General features: G+C 38.3%; 1 protein-coding gene across 1 annotated transcript in view; it reads right to left on the bottom strand.

The window, feature by feature from the left end:
- Positions 1 to 23,247, bottom strand: part of antxr1c (ANTXR cell adhesion molecule 1c) — a 71,233-nt gene that overhangs the window by 17,703 nt on the left and 30,283 nt on the right. The window contains exons 3-16 of the mRNA XM_062054949.1: positions 21,041 to 21,112; positions 20,645 to 20,726; positions 20,244 to 20,274; positions 19,041 to 19,114; positions 18,827 to 18,895; positions 17,022 to 17,102; positions 16,784 to 16,844; positions 16,194 to 16,292; positions 16,058 to 16,127; positions 7,711 to 7,789; positions 3,887 to 3,982; positions 3,735 to 3,773; positions 371 to 469; positions 130 to 294 (exon numbers count right to left, since the gene is read on the bottom strand). Coding sequence (XP_061910933.1) covers positions 130 to 294; positions 371 to 469; positions 3,735 to 3,773; positions 3,887 to 3,982; positions 7,711 to 7,789; positions 16,058 to 16,127; positions 16,194 to 16,292; positions 16,784 to 16,844; positions 17,022 to 17,102; positions 18,827 to 18,895; positions 19,041 to 19,114; positions 20,244 to 20,274; positions 20,645 to 20,726; positions 21,041 to 21,112 — 1,117 coding nt within the window. The remainder of the gene's footprint in view (positions 1 to 129; positions 295 to 370; positions 470 to 3,734; positions 3,774 to 3,886; positions 3,983 to 7,710; positions 7,790 to 16,057; positions 16,128 to 16,193; positions 16,293 to 16,783; positions 16,845 to 17,021; positions 17,103 to 18,826; positions 18,896 to 19,040; positions 19,115 to 20,243; positions 20,275 to 20,644; positions 20,727 to 21,040; positions 21,113 to 23,247) is intronic.

The raw sequence follows: 23,247 nt of genomic DNA, 5'->3' as shown, positions 1-23,247 counted from the left end.
GTGTGCAGATACTGACTGCTGACTACACTGGAGCCTTTTTCTACATTGCTCAGTGTGCTGGGATTATCCTGAGGCTATCCTAACAGTATGAAGAGAAGCAGAGTTGTGGACACTGAAGGCATTCTTTACCCGGATGGGTGTGTACCACTTCCGGTTCTGAGGCGCCTTTTTAGGAGATTTCTTGGGTTTTGGCTCGAAGGGTTCGTATTCCTGTTCTGGCATTTTCACCACGGCATTCTTCGGTTTCTCCAACTTTGCCCCTTCTTCAGTGGAGCCCTTACCGCCCCATCGCACCTTTTTAAACACATACATTTTTTTTTATCAGGCTATGTTCATATAGTCTGTTAACATGCATTTGTCATCTTGTCACCTCCATTCTTTTAATGCCTCCGATTCCTCTTCCTCCATAATATGAAGCATCTACAGTGGGCCACTTCTTCTTTGGCAGACCATCTTCATCATCTGATTCCTACAAGATAAGTAGATATACATTTTTGTATAACATATACAATTACATGTGCATTTTTATACATACTTTTTAGAAAAGTGGTGCATTGGCCATGGAAGAATCCATTATATTTTAAAGAATGTATTTTTACATTTTAATTTGTGACTCTGGTACAGTAAAAAGGGGATTCATATGGCCCCATTTGTCACGGTTTACCCGACACATGAAACGTGACGAATTGGGGGATGCACTATCCACTTTAGCCGCCAGATGGCAGTAGAGTGTTGAATATCTTAAAATGTGTTTTGTGGCAATTCCAACGTTGACCACAACGTCAGTTGCTATGTAGATTGCCGCCATCTATCAATTTCAGCAGACTGCATTGCAAAGTGATTAACCCCCCACCTTCCTCTTACGTGAGATCCATCCAGGAATGGGGCCGTATGAACCCCTTCCCTGCTGTACAGTTTGGCAAGCAGTATGTCAATCTTCATGAACTGTACCAGGATGTAGATGTATATATCTTGAAGTCATCAACGCTATTTTTTTTTCCAGACACAGTCGACAACATTAACATGTAGATTTACCCGGTCACAACATTATGTACGCCTGCACACTCGCTGATTATTCAGAGAGTGCGTAAAAAAAGCTGTTTTTAGCAGCATTTATGTCACTGCATGTCACATGTCAGTGTTATAATGCATGTGCCATGATTAGATGAATATAATACTTTATCAAAAAAAAGTTTTCTTTCCTCTTGGCCTGAAGCTTGACTTAAAGGGGTTGTACATGGTGATTCAAAAAGAATACGCCAAAATCTTCACACATTTATTCAGTTCTAAACCATTGTAATAGACTGAATCAATGGTCATTTCGCACAGGAGTTATCCAAGTTTTATTGTGCTACAATTTCACCGTTGTGGTTATGTAATCCTTTCGGCTCCGTTCAATTGTAGGAAGACCACATGGTCATTTACCCTCAAAATGGCGACTCCTCAACAGAACAGTTTAAAGAAACTGGCAGCTTGTGTAAAGGAAAGAGTCCTGGAAGACCTTGATGACATGAAAGATGGAATAACAGCAGCAATCGGTGGATCGCGACATCCTGGGGCGCGTTTGAGAGGAATTATCATATCGTCTTGATGTTGTCCGTGTTGCCGGTGGTGGCCATATTGAACACTTGTAATGCATGAAATAAATGCTCAAGAGTTATGTACAGGGGCAGCACGGTGGAAGAGGGGTTAGTGCGTCTGCCTCACAATACGAAGGTCCTGAGTAGTCGTGAGTTCAATCCCGGCCTCGGGATCTTTCTGTGTGGAGTTTGCATGTTCTCCCCGTGACTGCGTGGGTTCCCTCCGGGTACTCCGGCTTCCTCCCACCTCCAAAAACATGCACCTGGGGATAGGCTGATTGGCAACACTAAATTGGCCCTAGTGTGTGAATGTTGTCTGTCTATCTGTGTTGGCCCTGCGATGAGGTGGCGACTTGTCCTAGGGTGTACCCCGCCTCCCGCCCGATTGTAGCTGAGATAGGCTCCAGCGCCCCCCGCGACCCCGAAGGGAATAAGCGGTAGAAAATGGATGGATGGATGGAGTTATGTACAACACATGTGTTCAATAGGGCTGCAACTAACAACTAATTTGATAATCGATTAATCTGTCGATTATTACTTCAAATAATTGATTAATAATTGGATAAAAGAGACAAACTACATTTCTATCCTTTCCAGTATTTTATTGAAAAAAAACCAGCATACTGGCACCATACTTATTTTGATTTTTGTTTCTCAGCTGTTTGTAAATGTTGCAGTTTATAAATAAAGGTTTATTAAAAAATTAAAAAAAATAAAAGTAGCCTCTGCGCATTTTTATAATCGATTTTAATCGATTTAATCGATTAGTTGTTGCAGCCCTAGTGTTCAAGCTAGGTTTTCTATTGTTTTTCATTTATCAAATATTGAGTGATAATTTTGGCGTATTCTTTTTGAATCACTTTGTACAGTATTATGATTTGTTTTTCTCCATTGAAAACACTTCCTTGTAGTCTACAAAACATGTAATGGTGGTGCTTTGGTCAAACATTTGCATAAATGCAGTTTTATAGATCATCTTCAAGCTTCTCTCTGACTGCCTCATTAGAATGCGCCTTATTTACGTCCAAAAGTCGTCCTCCAGGCCAAACCACCTTTGACTGCGTCAACACCCTGTCAGCCATGTTGTAGTTTTAGTGCTGTCATATCGAGTCTACTGACAGCTATAAGTACCCTACTTTTTAATAGAAAATGGCAACAGCGAAGGATTTTAGCATGCATGTGTGAGCCAGTCTGCCCCACAACAAGAAGTTAGACCATCAGATAGAGTTGTAATGGCTTCAACTTTGGAATACAACTGAAGAAAAATGGCGGACAGATACCCGCTGACGTTACTAAAGCAAAATACGTCATTTAAGTGTCAAGTTCCAAACGGCTCGTTTGGAAGAAGGCAAGATTGTTTATAAATATCTCCCTGCCATGACTCCATGGTTTGATTTCAAATTTTTGTGACGTACGGGGATCCCAAATACACAGAAACAGGTTCCAAGAGGTTAATTAAAATGTATTTTGCACAATAGGGCCTCTTTAATGTCTAAATACAGTGCAAGTACATAGCCAGACCGCTAAACCCTGCAAACAGATACATCCACAACTGCATGCATGCTCACCCCAAAATACATGAACTTCATGATTTGATGCGTCGGCATTGTTTACTATGTGTATCCAACATTGTAACAAGAAAAACAAAAAACAAAATTCATCACAGGTACCTTTTTTTGTTTCTACAAACGCTGAATATTTCCTTCATCTTGATTCTTGTTAGATCGTACAATAATACCTAATTTATTCCGCATTTTCCATCGGTATATAATCTCTCCGTGGTGTTGGGTTGTGTTGTTTTTTGTTTGCAATGAGCGAATAACAGCAAACATGAAATACGGGAAATTCGTACATATCTTCTTCTGCACCGATTGAAAGCGACGATTGTAACATGAAACATACTTCACATTCGAAGCTAAAGGGTGCAGAATAAGCAACAAGGCAGAAAAGTTCATAAATATGAATAATTATTTACAGGTAGTGACAAATATATTTGTGGCTGTCCAAGTGTATCTGTGGCGAGCCGCCATAAATAATTACATGCATGAGAAACACTGTTATTACTGAGCAAAAGACCCATCATATCCACATTATGCAAGTAGAAAGCCTTAGGTGTGATACTGTATTCTGTTTTTAGTGAGTTTTCCAACTTACAGGCTCAGGAGGAGGTGGAGGAGGAGGTTCTTTGATCACCTAGAAAAAAGCACCAGAAATGACACGTTCATAGTGGTAGAAACAACGGGATTCAACAGGATCAAAGATTTGGTGTTTTGAACATTTTTAGAACAACCTTTTAATGTTCTTACCACTGTGCAGCAGAGAGGCCAGAACCACCACATGAGAAGCAAGGCTAACAGGAGAAACAACACCAGCAGGGTGATGAGGAGAATAGTGCCATCAAACTGTGAAGACATAGGGCAGTGTATAAAACATCAATACAAACCACAACACTATCAATGATGATTAAAGTTACTCAGAGGTCTAATGTTTGGACTCCAAGCTGTGACTTATTAGAGTTAGACCAAGAAGGTGGAGGTATGTTTGCAAGTCATAAGAGTCAAGGGTACAAAAGCATAACTTTAAAGCAGGGGTCGGCAACCCAAAATGTTGAAAGAGCCAAATTGGACCGAAAATACAAAAATAAAATCTGTCTGCAGCCGCAAAAAATTAAAAGCCTTGTATAAGTGTTATAATGAAGACAACACATGATGTAAGTGTCTATAATAGCTATATTAGCCTACCATCAAAATGGCTGACGCAAATCTTTGTTGACAGAAATGTTGAAATGTAATATTTATTCTACACATTTTTACATCATTCAAAATCATTGGTAAAACGAAGGCTTCTCAGAGGGTGAGATAACTCCTGGAAATGACTGGCTTAGAAATGCCAAAGTTATAGATGTGTGTCCAAGTTAAAGGAAACGGCAGACTGTCTTCTTCTAATGGATTTATTACAATCTTTGCAAACTGGGTAATGTTTGCTGTGGTGTGGAACAACATTGCACACAAACAGCTATCAGAAATGCAGCCAATATTACATACAGATAATGTGTCAGGAGACATGCAAATATAAATTGAGTTAAAAGGAATTAAAGGATATTTAATTAGCTCAATTATACCTACAAACGAGGCAAAATGATGCAATATGTACATACAGCTAGCCTAAATAGCATGTTAGCATTGATTAGCTTGCAGTCACGCTGTGACCAAATATGCCTGATTATCACTCCACACAAGTCAATAACATCAACAATGCTCACCTTTGTGCATTCACGCACAGCATAAAATGTTTGGTGGACAAAATGAGACAAAAAAGGCGAGGCATTAAACATGTCTTAGAAAGTCGGAGAAAGTTATACATGTAAATCAACTACGGTGTGTTCAAGGACCGCCAAAATTAGTAGGACAAAACAGTGCTTGCCAAATAGTCTCTAATTACTGAAGCATGTTTAATATAAACAGTGTGATTTCTAACAATTAGGGAGGCTTGTGTCATATTTTTCCCCTCATCTTTTTCCATTTTTCATACAATTTTGAAAAAGCTACAGAGAGCCACTACGCCGGCGCTAAAGAGACGCATTCGGCTCTAGAGCCGCGGGTTGCCGACCCCCGCCTAAAAGGTAGGATCCCACACAATGACTACAGGGTAGAATTGTGAACCTATGACTAACTTGTCCTGCTTGCTTTACTGTTGCATAAAACTTCAATTAATCAGGAATCGGAAAGAAGCAAAAATCGAACTTTCATAAAAATAACAGGTCATTTGTGTCTTTCAACATTTAGTCTTTTTTCCTCGATGACAGTCTCCAAGGCGGGCTTCCAAAACGAATCCATCACTATATTCGGGGTGAATGTCCACAAGCTAAATATGGTTCTCATTACAGACCGCAGATATGGATCAGATGTGGTTTGACTTAAGCCTATGAATCTTGCGGCAAAAGGACACGGGCTATTTATCTGAAATCAGGGGTAAGTCCGTCATTGAGAGTCAGACATCGAGATCTAATGACAGTTTCCTAGAAGGCCTTCAAATTAGTCAGTGAGTTTCATGAAAACAGTTGATTAGTTGGCAAAGGGATGAGGTAATGGTGCAAAATGACTCTGTTGCCTTCACATCAGGTAATTTGTATATTCCATGACCTTGTTATCTGCGTTATAGACCTCCACCGTTATAGACCTCCTACAGCGGGTGATTCATTGTTGCCATGGCAGTGGCAAATTCACTTTAATTTGATGAATGAAGGACATAGTGCACAAACACGCACACACGCACGAACACGCACACGCACACACACACACGCACACACACACACACACACACAGTCCAAAGTAGTAGCAATGGTCGGTACCCCAAATTATACCTTGATAAATTGCCATATTTAGCCAAAATATTTGGTTTTGGAATAAATGAATACACAATAGAACACAGTAATGACCAATAATTATGATAAATGCAAAGTTAACTTGTTTTTTTACTGATAATATATGCAGGTATGCCCAGGATAAATTGGGGCCCTAAACAGAATTTTATTTGGGGCCCCTCTGTGTTAATTTTTTTAAATACTTTGTTAATCAAACTTGAATTTGATTTGATGCATGCATAGTACTAAAACTTATTGTTTAATATATTTTGTTGTTGTTTTGCAAAATAACAATTTTAACCATTATAAAACATACTTTTATAAACCTTCCTATCCCAACTCTGACCAGGATGTCATGACCCTCCATGACACTTGTTTATGACCTGAGCACTGCCTCTTTTACCTGTCTCTGATTGGCAATCAGGACACAACTATTCATGGTTGCCAACACATATGATGTTTGATGTTTGGTGTGTGCTATGGATATGAGTTGTTTTTTCCCCTTGGCCTCAATCTGGACCCCCTCTCCAGGGGCCCAGGCTTAGACCAATTTCTTTTTCCTTACCCCCCCTCATTGTTTACCTGTTTCTCACCTTTTTTGTAAGGGGCGCCGGAAGTTGGCAGACCCGTCAGCGATCCTGTTCTGTCTCCCTGTAATGTTTGTCTGATCTTGAATGGCATTGTGCTGAAAATTTTAATTTCCCTTTGGGGATTAATAAAGTATTTCTAAATCTGATTCTGATATACTAGCCTTATCCTCTGGATCATTGTCCTGTTCAGTGTTGTGCACTTCCTCGCTACAATAGCTTTGAATTTTTAGTCATTATATATACATATCCTTATTTTCCAGCATTCCGCCTGCCGTCTCTGCATCTTGGGTTTACACCAAACCATGCTATGCTGTACACAGGATTTAAACCCAGTACCACTGCCTTTCAAGACAAGCACTTACTCTGTGTGCCCCAGTAGCCAGTGGGACGAGGAGGGGTAATTTTCCATTATATTCTTATCAGTGATGGAGCAGGAGGCAGCTTGGAATATGTTTGCGGTAAGACTTAAAATGAAGCACCCCATTAATTGACATTTATATGGACTTCACGCATCACATGGCCATAAGCACAGCGTGTGATCTGTGTATAGGGAGGGAAGGCCTTGTAGGTACGCAAAAAAACAAAACAAAACACAATTTAGCCAACAAGTATACAAACATACAGTATTTAAATACACTGTATTTGACCTATAATTTTACTTTTATATGAGTTTACTGTGCTCACACCTCCAATATATCGATCGACAATACCTGTTGTGATTTGACAAGTTATAGTATACACACTGTTAGCTACATTATTATGAATTAAAAAGTAGACATATTTTGTCTGAGGAAGGACTAAATAGAGAATAACAATGAGAAGAAATGAGAAAGAAAAGCATTTTCTGCCAACATAATATTTGTAACACTCTGTAACCGCTATAAAATTGTATATCTTATAAACACGGCTTAGTTCAAATGAGATAATATTGCAATATTTATTCCAGCTTCTTCTCTCAAACTCATTTCCCTCAAAATTATCAGGAAACTTTGTAATTATATCAACCATTACTATCCTGCCTTCACGTCTCGGGCTGGAAAAAAAAAGTCAGATGAAGCTAAACGGAATCCCTTGGTTAACACAAAGATGACTCTGAACCGTATGCTGCAAATAAAAGATATCAAAAACATCCGAAATTATTCCTCGAAATAAATTAGAAAAAGAAGCTTCCACTTACACACTCTGTGGTGGTGATGTGCACATTGCTGCTGATGAAAGACAGACCGTCGTTCATGCTCACTTGAAGATAAATCACCCTGAAACAAAACAACAAGGACAAAGTAGTGACTTTAATTTGCGCATTAGAACATGAGGGTCCACGCCAAGCATTTTATTTTGTCTGATGTATTTTGAAATGAAGTCACTTGGTAGCAAATAACGTCATTGAGCCATCTGACGCTGGTGGTTTTTTACGAAGGCTGTAACTGACAAAGTAAGCTAAAACTCAGCAATTTATGAAAAAGTTCAGTCCAACCAAATGATTACTATAGAGAATGTTCAGTTGTGTGTTGCAATACAAATAAAGAGAGGAAAATGAATCCAACTGAAAAAAATGTAGGGGCAATTTTCAGAAGATAGCAGATGAATTTCTGTTTAAAGCGCTTTCATACTTTTGCCAAAGCACGCTGATAATAAATAGTCAACGTCAAGACAATTTTTATAAAAAACAAATAAAGATGATTAAGTTTCTTTCCACTTTTTAAGGATTATCGAGGCTCCTTGTTTTTTTTCTTATCTACAAGTCAACTAAGCCCTCTTGATGGCCTAAATCCTTTCATTCTTCAAAGGTGGAAAAACAATTCTATGAAATCCTAGTAACCTAAGGTGACCTATTTGCAGTGGATTTCTAAAAACATGTGCCTGAAAGGCACCCTTGAGGACCAATCGCAGTCCAAATCCCTCGGTTGAGGACTAGGTGAATGTAAAAAAAGAGGTCTGGAAGATGGAAAGCGGAGCTCATGACTGATAAACCTGTCTTAACCTTGACACTTAAAAAACTGTCTGGCTTTAAAAAGGGGGTTGAGTCTGTCGGTAGGTGAAGTTAATGAACATCAGTATGTTTACGTCATTGACAGCCAAGCAAAATAAATCAAAAATCTTTGTTAACAAAAAGTCCAAATATAATTAGATGCACATCATTGAAAATTGATGTATACAGTCGTGGTCAAAAGTTTACAAACAGTTGTGAAGGACATAATGTCATGGCTGTCTTGAGTTTCCAATAATTTCTTCAACTCTTATTTTTTGTGATTGGAGTACATACTTGTTGGTTACAAAAAACATTCATGAAGTTTGGTTCTTTTATGAATTTATTATGGGTCTACTGAAAATGTGACCAAATCTGCTGGGTCAAAAGTATACACACAGCAATGTTAATATTTGGTTACATGTCCCTTGGCAAGTTTCACTGCAATAAGGCACTTTTGGTAGCCATCCACAAGCTTCTGGTTGAATTTTTGACCACTTCTCTTGACAAAATTGGTGCAGTTCAGCTAATTCTGTTGGTTTTCTGACATGGAATTGTTTCTTCAGCATTGTCCAAGCGTTAAAGTCAGGACTTTGGGAAGGCCATTCTATAACCTTAATTCTAGCCTGATTTAGCCATTTCTTTACCACTTTTGACGTATGTTTGGGGTCATTGTCCTGTTGGAACACCCAACTGCGCCCAAGACCCAACATCCAGGCTGATGATTTTAGGTTGTCCTGAGGAATTTGGAGGTAATCCTCCTTTTTCATTCTCCCATTTACTCTATGTAAAGCACCAGTTCCATTGGCAGCAAAACAGGCCCAGAGCATAATACTAGCACCACCATGCTTGACGGTAGGCCTGGTGTTCCTGGGATTAAAGGCCTCACCTTTTCTCCTCCAAACACATTGCTGGGTATTGTGGCCAAACAGCTCAACTTTTGTTTCATCTGACCACATAACTTTCCTCCAGAAGGTCTTATCATTGTCCATGTGATGTCAGATGAATTTTTTTTTTTGCCAAATTTGGCCTGGTAATGACGGCATGCCAGCCCCCGAGTTGAGTTCAAACTTTGGGAGACAAACATTTTTGCATCAAATACCGAATAACACGAGAGTGCTCCTGTTGTATAGAGGAACTTGGAGCACTTTAAACACATTGGCAGATCCATGCGTTGACATTTTAACCTTTCTAGCAAACATAGAACACTGGGGTCCAAACTTGGGATTTACTTAACTAAAGCGTTTCTCATGCACCCCTTTGAGTACATTCATTTTTGGCAGTTACAAATGTTTTTCTTAATGTGATTTATGTAACTAAGCTGTTGCTGTAGCTTGTTTACTACAGATGAAGTCAGTAGTCATTTGTTAAACTTTAGTTATATTAGTGGTGTTCCTCACATTTTAGGTCCTCTCTTTTTAATAATTTCGGTTATTCAACTGATGGACTGCGGGTTAAAAAAACTTGCGAGAGACTCACATTTATTCAGGTGATTCTTAAAAACAATAGAGTGCTGTCGTATAGATGATCCTTAAGTTGCTTTTTGGCTGAGGGTCCTTAAAAACAGCAGAGCGCTCCTGTAAAGCCTGGTGTATACTCTCGCGTCGCGTGGCTCGCGTAGGCGACGCCGTCGTCCTCCCTCCCCCTGCGTAGTCTCCTGTGTAGCCTACGTGCACTTCCCAAAAATCCTAGGTTCGAATCGCCGGCGACGCAGAATGCAGAGCTGTGATTGGTCAGTTTTGGCCAGGGAGGCTCCCTGAGCACAGGCGAGCAGACTTTTTGCTTGAAATGCACACATTATTGGATTAAATGAAACAACAGTGATTAAAAATTTGCATGAAAACTGATATTGTGTACTTAATATCTCGGTGTGGTCTGAAAATAATTACTGAATGTGGGTGTTTTCAGCTTATTGTGTTGTTGTTGCGTCCAGAAGAAGTCACAAAGTGAAAGTACGACACTTAACTTTTATTACGAATCTTGTGCTAACAAGTTCAACTCCGACACATTCTTTCTCATGCTCACGCGTCTTTTTCTGTCACACACAACACTCCACATTCTACGTCAATAATCTTTCAGGCACGGTATATTTACAAACATTTGTGAACTCTGAACATGACCACGGAGATAACCGCCAGCATGCTATTTAACAGTTTTGTTTATTTACAATTACATGTTGAATATCGGACAAATATTGTTGCAAATAATAAAGCCCTCTGCCGCGACTCGTTCAGAAGATGCACAGTCCATCTTCACAAAAGTTAATAAGTAAAACGTCCATTTAAAGTAACCTGATTATTGTGAATGATTAGTTCCAGTGTAGACAAAGTTGTTGATGTTGTGGTTCAGGAAGGAAATACACAGTATCTAGTCTGCAGTTTCTCCTTCTGGAGACACTGCCCCTTAGTGTTTTGGAAGAGAATTAGAAGTTTGGGGCCACCCCTCAAGGAAGAACTACAAATCAAACACGAAGCCGTCGGAGGGGATACAAGCTACACGACGCGAGAGTATATACCAGCCTTAACTCTGACCAAATACACAGACCAAAATCAAATGTCTACTATAGAGTGCGTTGGTTCTCTGGAATATACAAAATAAGAATAATAGTAAAGGGAGAAGTCCGCCCCTCCGGTCCTTAGCTTTCTGGAAATCCATCCATCAATCCATTTTCTACAGCTTGTCCCTTAGGGGGTCGCGGGGGGTGCTGGAGCCTATCTCAGCTGCATTCGTGCGGAAAGCGGGGTACACCCTGGACAAGTCGCCACCTCATTGCAGGGCCAACACAGATAGGCAGACAACATTCACACTCACATTCACACACTAGGGACAATTTAGTGTTGCCAATCAACCTATCCCCAGGTGCATGTCAATGTGGTCCCCAAAACAATTTAGTTGAATTTCCCTGTCATAAACTGACTGCAATAAGCAAGAAATAGACCGAGTATGTTAACTGACAGACAAATTAGAACGGCACTCTGTAAAGGGAAATCCTTGTTTGTTCGTTGGTATGACAACCTGTCCCTCTTGGTATACAGAGACCGCGTTAGACAATGGAACAATATCTTTTTTTGTCAGACAGAACTGGAAAAATAGGCAAGCGCTATTTTAATTTGATTCAGAAGCAATATGCTAGCAGGCCACGGTCTGGTTCACAAAAGTCGATGTAAGACAAAGGGAATGTACCATTTTTGGAACTATTCTATTGTGACACAAACCTCAAATAAGTAAGACAAAGGTCCTGAAATCGGGGATCTGTATGATTGTTATCCTTGTTTGTTCCTCTAATAATGAGCTAGTGGCTACTTCCTGGTTCACGGAGGAGGACTGGTGATGATATTAGACACAACGGATTTAAGTTTTTACATTCTTTTGAGAAATGAATAGTTTCAATGTGAAATGAGAAAGAAAGTCTAAGAAAATATACACACCGGATTGTACCATTTGCTTTCAGGATAAGGTGATACAATTTCCTTCCATATTCCAATGTTGACATGTATTGACCAAGAATAATATTTATTTGTGTAGCCTATACACAATAGGGACATAACGATTACCGATATAATAAAGCACGGTTAGCATTACCGTGTCAAAAACAATTTTCGCCAAGCTATGATTTAAGACCGCAATTTCAAAAAACCCTGCCCAATACTTGTGGCAGAAATTAGCATGCTAATTGTTAGCTATCTTAAATGCTAAAATTAACACATTTACATCTTTAAGATTAGATTTCAGTGTTTGTATTACTACTTTTTAAGCAAATTCAACAATGCCGTGATAATAATGGTAATCGGGCTAATTTTGGTGACAATAACCGTGATATTACATTTTCATATCCTTACATTCCTAGTACATGGTAAATGTTGTCCGTTTTGGCATGTTGCAATTCATAATATGATTTGTTCACATGGTTTTTGGGTTTTGGACTTACTGCATTTAATCATTTTCTTTTCTTTTTTTGTTTTCTTCTTTGAAGTCTTTGTAGTTTTGAAGTAAATACGTTTTCTACAGTTGTGCTTTGTCGTACAATTAGTTTCACTTGAAAATGTATCACCAATTGAACACAATCATACAATATAGCATCCAATCGTACAGTATACAGGTGTTTTTTGTCTATAATCCTTAAAACTGCAGTAAATACATGTCTTTGGTTAAGTTCTTCTGTCAGAGTTATAGATTTTGGTCAAAAATATGTCAAAGCTGTTGTGCAAAACTTAAATGTCTATGCAGTGGAGGCTGGCTCTTAGGGAGTTCAGCATATTTTACGATTTTGGCTATTTGTAACACTTCAAACACAAAGTATGTGACAAAAAGTCTAAGTAATGGTGGAGTCAGCCTATAGTTTTTTTTTAAAGGAAGCATTCGTTGACTGTACAGGTATATGTGCAAAAATATTTGCAAAAAGATCATGCGCAGTTATTTTAGTCTAAATGCTGTGAAATGGCATAAAATAGTGTGAAATCGACTCGATTATGGCCTCGATTTCTCTGTTGTAAAATCATTTCTAATGTGTGCTGAAAAGTTGAGAGGCAAGACATGTACAAGCACACACATGTGCCGCACATTTGGAAGACCTTGCTTGCTGTTACGCAGCTTTGATCAGGTCAACTAGATGGGAAAAGCTGGGAGCTGACACAGACAAATGCAAAAACAAAAAAGGGACATGCATGCAGACAGACATAGAGGGTTTGTGGGCTGCGAAGCCACAGTAGCACCAAAAGTAAAGTGGGTGGAGAGCGAGATGATTTGAGTGTCAGATGGTTAGGTGTTGATGCATGAAGTGATGGAAAGTTACAGAGAATTTCAGATGAGAAGCTCTCTTCTGTGAGTTCAAGGCAGGGAAACAGAAGTTTTAACGACCTCTCTGCCAATGCATCAATAATAAAAGCTTTAGAGTGTACGTCATGACTCCAGGTTGTTGAGATGTCACATTATTGCCTTTGCAAAAAATAATGTTCCGATCAGGGTTTTGATACCGACCAGAGTTTTGGTTACTGATCATCCAATACAGATACCGATCACATTTATTAACTGTAAAAAAATATATAAATCAATTGTGAATGTAATGCCAGTTTAACAATATCAACACAATAATTAAACTAAATCCTTATACTTTTCTATCACATATATTTTTTGAGCAAAACAAAGTAAATAGTACACAATTAAGGACCTGCTCAGTGGCCTTGTGATTAGAGTGTCCGCCCTGAGACTGGAAGGTCGTGAGTTCAAACCCCGGCCGAGTCATACCAAAGACTATAAAAATGGGACACATTGCCTCCCTGCTTGGTACTCAGCATCAAGGGTTGGAATTGGGGGTTAAATCACCAAAATAAAGGGACAAGCGGTAGAAAATGGATGGATTCACTCTCCCAGGGGGTGAACCTGGGGATGGGTCAAATTCAGAGGATAATTTCACTACACCTAGTGTGTGTGCGACTATCGTTGGGACTTTACTTAACTTTAAACAAAAGCTAAACCTAATCTTCTACTCCTTTAAATCCTTTGGTTTTTGCCCTTGAAGTCCTCCTGTATACAGGGAATTAATCCCTGACTGTGTAAACATAAAAAAACAGACCGTTTTTAAATTTTTTTTTTATGAAATAAAAATGTCAACCTAATTACTTAAGTATTAATCATATACTGAAACGACCCTTGATATTGACACCACCAATTTATGGATCGATTTGGATCACCTCACATGTCCTGTACTGTTATATTATCCTCTCTCTAAACCAGTGGTTCTTAACCTGGGTTCGATCGAACCCTAGGGGTTCGGTGAGTCGGGCTCAGTGGTTCGGTGGAGGTCAAGACACACACGACTCATCGTGTAGATAAAAACTTTTCCCTATCGGCATATTACGGATACGGCAACAGCAGAAGTTCCACTGATTTGCAGGTGTGTAATTTGTTGTGAGTTTATGCACTGTGTTGGTTTTGTTGTTTGAACAAGGTGATGTTCATGCACGGTTCATTTTGTGCACCAGTAAAAAAACATGTTAACACTTTAGTATGGGGAACATATTCACCATTAATTACTTGATTATTAACATGCAAATTAGTAACATATTGGCTCTTAACTAGTCATTATTAAGTACTTATTAATGCCTTATTCGGCATGGCCTTATTATAACTCTAACCCTCTAACCCTAACCCTAACCAAATAACTCTAAATTAAGTCTTTGTTACTTAGAATATGTTCCCCATACTAAAGTGTGACCAAAAACATGTAACTTTGTCTTGAATTTGAAAAAAAACAACATTTTATTTTTCACTAAAGAAGGGTTCGGTGAATGCGCATATGAAACTGGTGGGGTTCGGTACCTCCAACAAGGTTAAGAACCACTGCTCTAAACTCTTATTAGTCTACTTGTTAATTTTATGATAGTAGCTGCTTACTTCCGGCTGTACTGTGGTTCCAGCTACACTTTACGAAACATTTCTTGGTGTTGTTTGAGCAGGGCTGCCAAGTTTTACAACTGACACGAGTGAGACTTTAGTGGCTTGATAGATTTGAAAAAAAACTTGGCCTTTTCAAACATCGATTTGGCCTGTTTTAATGTTGATTTATTTTTAAGACTGATGTCCTCACCGCCAACAGCTCTCCCTGCACTGTGGCCTCCTAATGCTCGTCTTAATGAACCAGAAATTAGCATCTGTGTTCTCAATTTGTATCTCGTCTACATTTCCATCCTCACCGTCCTCAATCTCTCATGATCTCTCTTCATCTTCCAGTGTTGCCAACTCTTCAGTAAGGAAAGTAGCAATAGACTGTCATAAACTTTGCTTGAAGTGGATTGATGACATAATTCCCTTATTTGCATAATTTATTACAATGGACACTGTAGGAGAATTAGAAGATAAAAAGTTAAAAAGTTTAAAAAAAATGCAAATTATGATTAAAACTGTGTATGAATTTTCTTCTGTTGATTCTTTAGTTGTATTTTTCTTTGTTCTACATCATTCAATGTATCAAATGTATTGAAAAGACTGAAAGGTTGTGATATTCACAAACGTACAAAATATGTTGATTGGCTCATGAACATGAACAATTGGTTTGTTTTTAAATTATTTTTTTATATACAATTGGTATGTTTTATTTGAAGCGTGACAGTGATGATATACTTTTTCACTAGGGCCGTATCATAGCATATCATCCACATTAATACCGGTATAACTTGCAATACAAAAATCCAATATAGAGTTACTATTTTAAATCTATAGCACTTGGCATCGTAGTTCGTGGTCAGAAGGACGCATTACAACATGACAGAGAAAGGAAATACACATTTTCCAGCTTGTTTCATGACAGGCAAAATCATGTCGTGGATAACATTCAATGCATGAATGGGATGTGCATGAAATAATGGTAAATTATGAAATCTATCCATAAATATTTAAATTTCAAGTCTTGATTTACTAGTTTAGCTTTATTGTAAATCATGGCAGAACAAATGGATAAAAGCTGTACATGCATTTGCAGAGATGCTTATATTTTACAGGGAAAATAATATGATGTATTTGCATAGCTCCTTTTTAAGATTCATTACTAAAAAAAACTTACTTCCCGACTTCATCAATGACAGGAGCTGGACACAGCAAGAACGTATTCTCTACACCGGCAGGCTTCTCATCTAAAAGGCACATGAAGTAAAATATAATTTTGCAACATGTGTCATTTAGGAGTACAGTCTACTTACTGATTGTAATGGTGTCGTTGATTTTAAAGCTGCAGAGCACTTGGTCGATGTTCCTGGCGTGGAGGAACCCGTTGCCCCTCACCACCACTTGGAAAGATTCTGGTTACATGCCAAGAGACACATTTTCACAAGACAAATGTCATTCGATACTGGGTTGATCATGTTCAACTCTAAAGGTGGCAGCAGATGTAGCTGACCTTCAGGTGTATGGTGTAGTTTGTTTCTTCAGGTAAGTAAAATGAGTCTGGGATCACTCAGCATATTGGCAAACAAATGTAAAATTTCCAGGTTTTAATCAATAAGGAACAGGCCAAATTGAAACTGAAAGTACTCGACTGAAAACTATACTTACAGTATAGTTGTTCTAGTCATATTTTCATGTCATGACAGTCAATATATCTTGGCAGGATACAAAAGAATGTTGTCTGGTACTATATAGCAGTTACTTGTAACCTGGATGTCCATTTACGTATTGGTTTTCAGTCTGGGTTTGTCATTAGGAAGCCAAGTATCCTGTAATAGCATTAACTGTGTGTGTGTGTGTGTGTGTGTGTGTGTGTGTGTGTGTGTGTGTGTGTAGCAGCCCCCACCTCCTGCACACACACTGGAGGGCTCCGCTGCCAAAATCTCAATGCAAGATTTCTTGATGATCTGAAGGAAGGGGAAAAAGGGAGAAAAATACACAGTATGTAAAATGTGCATGCTTATTTCATTGGCATTCCATAATTTCAATCAATAAGCATATCATTAACATCATGTCGGAAGCAATTCACTGTGAATATAATAATTCTACACATGCTTTTCTTGCACAGAGAAGACTTTATTTACCGAATCAATAACACCCCTAAGGGCGTGGAAGCCGCCCATAACAGGAAACACATGTTCAATGGTGTCTGCAATAGTCGCCAGCTATAGACATAAGGGGAGAGACATTGGCTGTGAGTACAAAGGAGGAAGAAATAATGCATTGTTTACAGAAAATCTTTCAATAACAGTTCGGTAAAATGAGGTCAACACAATGTTGGACATCACTCCAGATTCCCTTTGTCGGTTCCAAGAGTGGAACTTTAAATGTTCCAAATATGAGCAAAATAGGTTACAGTATGTTTGCAGCACAGTTTGTTAGCAGTATCACACCTAGCCTTTCTATGTTTTACAGAACATCACAGTTTTATATATTTCCTTACATGTTTAGTAGATAATGTATATATCATAATGAGAAGATATACTGCAAATGATTTGCCACATGCCAAGATTTAAAATGTTATTTATAGAAATGTCCCTAGTTTTAAGAGCTATTTACTTATTTTAGTCAGTGACTAATCTTAATTTTAGCATCAATAATTAAATAGGTTATAGTTACAGTTATTTTTTTCTATTCTATTTAAAAACTATTAGAATTGAGAAATAACTTTTCAAATAAGATACCAATGATTTTTCCCAACGTAAAATATCTTGTTTAAAGATTCTGCAACATCTCGAATATGCTTAATAATAATTCAAATTAAAAAATAATAAAAGTCTTGCTAAATTCTCGATATACAAATATTAATTTAGGATGTCTTATCGAGTAAAATTATCTGTCCATGCAACTAATTAATTTCACTAGTTTTTAGTATTTTAACCCCTGAAATCTAGTCTTTTTATCTCAGCACTTTTTTGCATTGCTAACCAACTTAATGTTCGTTCCCTACTTGGAAAACAGGGGAAAGTATTACATTTGCTGTTAAGATTTTGAAAAGTTTTACAAAAGCTGTTAAAATAATTTCCATTTCCACTGAAATAAAATGGTGCGTGCATCATAACGCGCTATATAAATACAGACCATTTATCATTTTACATTGTGCAAAATTAGTTTTTATACCTCTGTCAACATTTAGCATGCTAGCACAAATGAACAATATCCATGCACTTAGTTTTATACTTTCAAAATTGACTAAAATGGTAAAATGCCAACAGTTAGCATACTAGCAATATAGCGCCAAGTAACAATATCCAGTGCTCTTTGTTTTATTCATACAATATTGTCTTAAAATGTTAACATGCTGACTGTTATCCTGCAAACTGTTAGCATGTAAGCACCTAGCATGACAACACTAAGTACAAAGAGTTGTTCGAAATTTCATGGAGTTCAATATTATGCTTGTCCCTTTCGGGGTCGCGGGGCGTATATATCGAATTGAATTTGCATTTTTAGCTCCTGTTTGCCAACTTCAAATTCCAGTGAATGGAATCGGAATTTGGGTGACATTTTAAATGAATTTCTGAATTTTGGACAAGTTGGCACATGCCAGACCGGTGGTTGTCAATGTTATTTTGTAGCTGCGTGTATTGTGTGGGTTTTACATTTTCACTTATTTATTCTCTGCAAACTTTGCTGGGAAAATGTTCTATAAGCCAACTAATTTTCCTGGGAAACCAAATAGTTCAGTGTTCCACCATTTTAGTTGCAGATAACTGCGTTCAGCCTATACTCTCACTTGTATTTAAATGTTTGTTTTTTCAGGCTACAAAACTCTGTTGTTGTGTAAACAAATGGCCAAAACAACTCAGTTTTAATCCGTTTTCCGTGCTCCATGTTGAACTTTGTCATCTAGAGTATTAGATCTGTGTTCTCTTGCGCATTAGTATACCTGTGTCTCATTGAAGTCTTTGACGCCAACACAGTACACGATAGCTCCGAGAGACCTGGCTCGCTCGGCCTGTTGGAAAACAATCTGTGTCAGGATTATTTCCAGAAAACCATGAAACCAAACGCTGGGTGTTCCCTGCCTCCAGAAAGTGCAACGTGTAAAAACCGTAGCAATGTGCCTCAGGCACAACTTTATGGTGTGGTTGCTACAGTACCTGTTGCTGCGCAGTGATAAGTTGATCTTCCTGCAGCTCTCCGTCTGTAAGTGCTATAATCACGCTGGCCTTGCCTGGGAAATACAAACAAGCGATGCTATAGTCTCAACCAAAGTCAATGGAACCCCAAAACATTTGACTGTGCTAGCAGAAACATTTCATTTGCTATTTCTCTGTTTAGCAGCTCTTGCCAGTTCTGTTACTATAAATACATTTATCATCAATTAAGCCAACAGCTGCATAACATTTGTGAGACATCCTTTAACAGTTTTTTCCAATTGCTTACACACTAAATTTAAAATTTTCACACAGTTAACAAAAGTCTACACACAGTAAACAAAACCACTGTGCAGATTTGCCTAATATTAGGCATAGACTATGCTTCACAGTTTTTGCGAAATAATACACACAATGCTTCACACACACCTTCCCATCTTGCACATGTGATGTGGATGAGATACCATGGCCTGATCCAGCTAGACGGGCAAGTGATGATTAGAATCAGTAACTGAGGTTTTTAAGTATGTTCTTTCATAGAGTTGCTGTTGCCTAAGTCTGCACATGTAGCCTATACTTTTTGCTGTCATTTTTATTTATCTCCAGATTTTTTTATTTGTCTCAGATTTTAATTTGTACTGCATGTCATTGTTGACAACTGTGATATGTTACTTTACCTGACTGTGGTAAAAATCCATATTTTCAGTTTGCAGCATCATTGTTGAGCACTTCTTGAAAAGATTACAGGATATTTTTCTTTCTCTTTTGGTCCTTACGTATAGGCCCACTTCAAAGTAAACAATGACGATTGCTATGGATTTGCCAATATATTTTGTCAAGTTACAGTAATTAACATATGCTAAAAAGGTCGGGCAAAATGCCCGAAACATGTGATTTCTTTTATTAAAAAAGGGTTTTTTACAATATCACTGTTCTGGGTAACGCACTCCAATAGTGTCTTATCATTTGAAGTCTGTGTGAGTGAGATTACAATAAAACTGCATTTTTACAAATGCTTGCTTTATTTTAATGAATGGGCATATGTTTTGATCGAAGTGTGTCATTTTGCGAATAATCTAGGAATTAATAAAATTGAATGTTGTGTTTGGAAAAGTGTGTAAATCCTTTTGAAAAAAGACACACAGTTAGTAAGATTGTGTGTAAGCAAATGGAAAAAACTGTATTAATAAATCAATATGTGCTTACCAAAGTTCTCCTGGTAAATCTGCTCATTTGCCTTTAAAAACAAGACAGTGTTGGTAAGAAAGTGCCAAAAACAACCACGTTGTGCAATCATGTGCTGTTTTATATGCAATGCAGAGTTGTGTTTGAATTGCATAAATAGTGTGTGTAAACAAGCTTCTCTGATACTCCTTACAGTGTTTTTGTTGTTGTCATTCTAAAAACTAGTGTGGGTGAGTAACCAACAATTGTGGTCAGGAGTTTACACACTCATCATGGGCATGGATGCCATATTCATCTTGGGATTTTAGTGTACATACAGCATAAATCAGGATAAAAAAAAGATGAAAATTCCAAATTAAAATGACTGTGCATCAATAACCTACATATTGTCTTGTACATAAATAAAAACGGCAGTAGCCTACCCTATATAGTCCAAGATGCATGAACGTGTCTCCACCTGGAATCTCTCTTTTAAGCGCATTCAGCCCCTTTTTGATGTCCACCCTGCAAAGATGATTGCAATGATAATTTCACGCATACGCATGCAAAGCCTGTATCCAATTAAGTTGTTTTTTATCAAGTCTATAAAAAGCCAAACTGCTTCATGCAGTAACAGTAAGGTAGTCACATGGGTTCATTTTCAGCTGGGTGTCAGTTTGAGCGGGGAACATCTGCTTTCACTCTGGTGCCATGCTTTGAATTCAGTTTGCTGACGATTGCTTCCTCTCGCGTGAGAGCAAACGGCGCTGCAGTGTCATCCATTTCTGTAGTCATTTGTGCCTAATGAGATTATTAGTCAAAGGACTTCTATCGCTTACCTGTTCTCAGTAAGCTTGAGGATGGTAGATGCTCTGGATGAGAAAGTAATGAATGACATTCTAAGCATGGGACTGGAAAAGGAGAAAAAAGAACAAACAATTATCACATTAATGACACATTATTAAAAGACGACATTCACTTGTATTTCTATACACATATTTTGATCATTGTAACAGTAATTTACAACTGTTTATTATTATTATTATTATTATTATTATTAATATGGCTTATCATACTCAATAATGAAACAGCTTGCATTTTAATTTTCAAACCGCAATGGCGGGTGTGTAGTTCTAATGTGCCTGTGTGATCCTTTGTGTGTATATTTTCTCTGACTACGCTGGCTTCATCAGACTTCCCAAAAACATGCTCGTTAAAAGTCAATTGGAGTCTCTAAATCAGGGGTGTCAAACTCATTTTAGATCACGGGCCACATGGAGAAAAATCTACTCCCAAGTGGGCCGGACTGGTAAAATCACGGCACGATAACTTAAAAAGAAAGACAACGTCAGATGTTCTTTGTTTAAAAATAGAACAAGCACATTCTGAAATTGTACAAATCATAATGTTGTTGGTTTCTTTTACACGTACATGTTGCGGTTAATCAATTATTTGTCGTTATTCATATTTTCTAAATAAATTATGTAATAATGTTCATCAGTCAACTCATTGGTGTTAATTTTCAATCAACCAAGATAAAAAAATTATATCAAAATCAAATTACAGGATGTTATTTATGTAGTTTGATCATTTTCCTCGACTGATGTACTAACATCATGTGGTTTATTTTGTACATATGAAGCATCATCTACAAAGATATAAAGAATTGCTATTGTGACATCCAGTGGACACATTTAGAACAGCTGTTTCTTTCATTCAAACATTTCAGGTTAATTTTTATACTTATCAAACTCATCCCGCGGGCCGAATAAAACCTGTTCGTGGACCTGATCCGGCCCTCGGGCCGTACGTTTGACACCCTGCTCTAAATTGCCTATCAAAACCACTATTAGGACCAGAAACGAAGCACAGCTGCAGTGTGGTTAGTTGCACAGCTACACATACAGTGGCTGCTATTTCAATCGGTGAAAAAAATGGCATAGAACAGTACCATCATTTCCGCTACTTTTTCCCCAAGCTTTGAACCCTGCGCTTTTAAAAAGCTGTGGCTAATTAATGGATATCTAGGTCACAAGCTTCAAATGCCGGCAATAAATTTAGGCCCATCATACCTCCCGCCCGAATGCAGCTGAGATAAGCTCCAGCACCCCCCGCCACCCCGAAAGGGACAAGCGGTAGAAAATGGATGGATATCAAACCAATGAAATTTCCCAATGCGTCACATTCGCAGTGAGAAATTGTTCACATTAAATCAAACACACTCACACAATTGTCCCGCCATTTAGCGCGAGATGGACTCATCCCCGTCATGAAAAAGACACGACAAAATACGCACAACGCTGCCCCAAAGCAGAGGACGATCGACACAGCCATTGAAAAAGGAAACAGACGCCGCACGGATCGGAAATCCACCGCCACTAACTAGTCCCGAAAGGTCGGAGCACCACGCGCTGAACAAGACAAGTTCAAGAAGGACTTCTCCTGTAGATGACTGTATGCCGTGTTACACGCACCGTCTTTTGTTACATTTGTGAATGAACGCAATCGCCTGTGTAAATATATCATGTTTAAATGTTTATACCTGTAGCTTTTAGACTTCTGTGGCAAACATATGTACAAATGAAATTTATCCAAAATTTAGGTAGGTGCAGGTTATATTTTTAGGTGCGATCTATGGCCCGGAGATTAAGGTATGTCTCATTTAAGAATGCAACATTTAGGTGAAATGTTCTCTAATGGCTGGTTATGATAACGTTTTGGCCGGCGATGTCAAAACAAAAAACTGGAGGCAAACTACAACCAGGCCCTCACTAGTAAACAGACTTTCACCAAATTGTATTTCTTAAAAACAAATGATATTTGCTTTCCATATGTTAAGTTAAAGTCCCAACGATTGTCACACACACACACACACACTAGGTGTGGTGAAATTTGTCCTCTGCATTTGACCCATCCCCTTGTTCACCCCCTGGGAGATGAGGGGAGCAGTGAGCAGCAGCGTTGACCGCGCTCGGGAATCATTTGGTGATTTAACCCCCAATTCCAACCCTTGATGCTGAGTGCCAAGCAGGCAGGTAATGGGTCC

This window comes from Entelurus aequoreus, linkage group LG08, assembly GCF_033978785.1.
Source record: "Entelurus aequoreus isolate RoL-2023_Sb linkage group LG08, RoL_Eaeq_v1.1, whole genome shotgun sequence".
Taxonomy (NCBI): domain Eukaryota; kingdom Metazoa; phylum Chordata; class Actinopteri; order Syngnathiformes; family Syngnathidae; genus Entelurus; species Entelurus aequoreus.
Note: the sequence above shows the minus strand (reverse complement) of the source record. Positions and strands in the feature narration are given on the sequence as shown.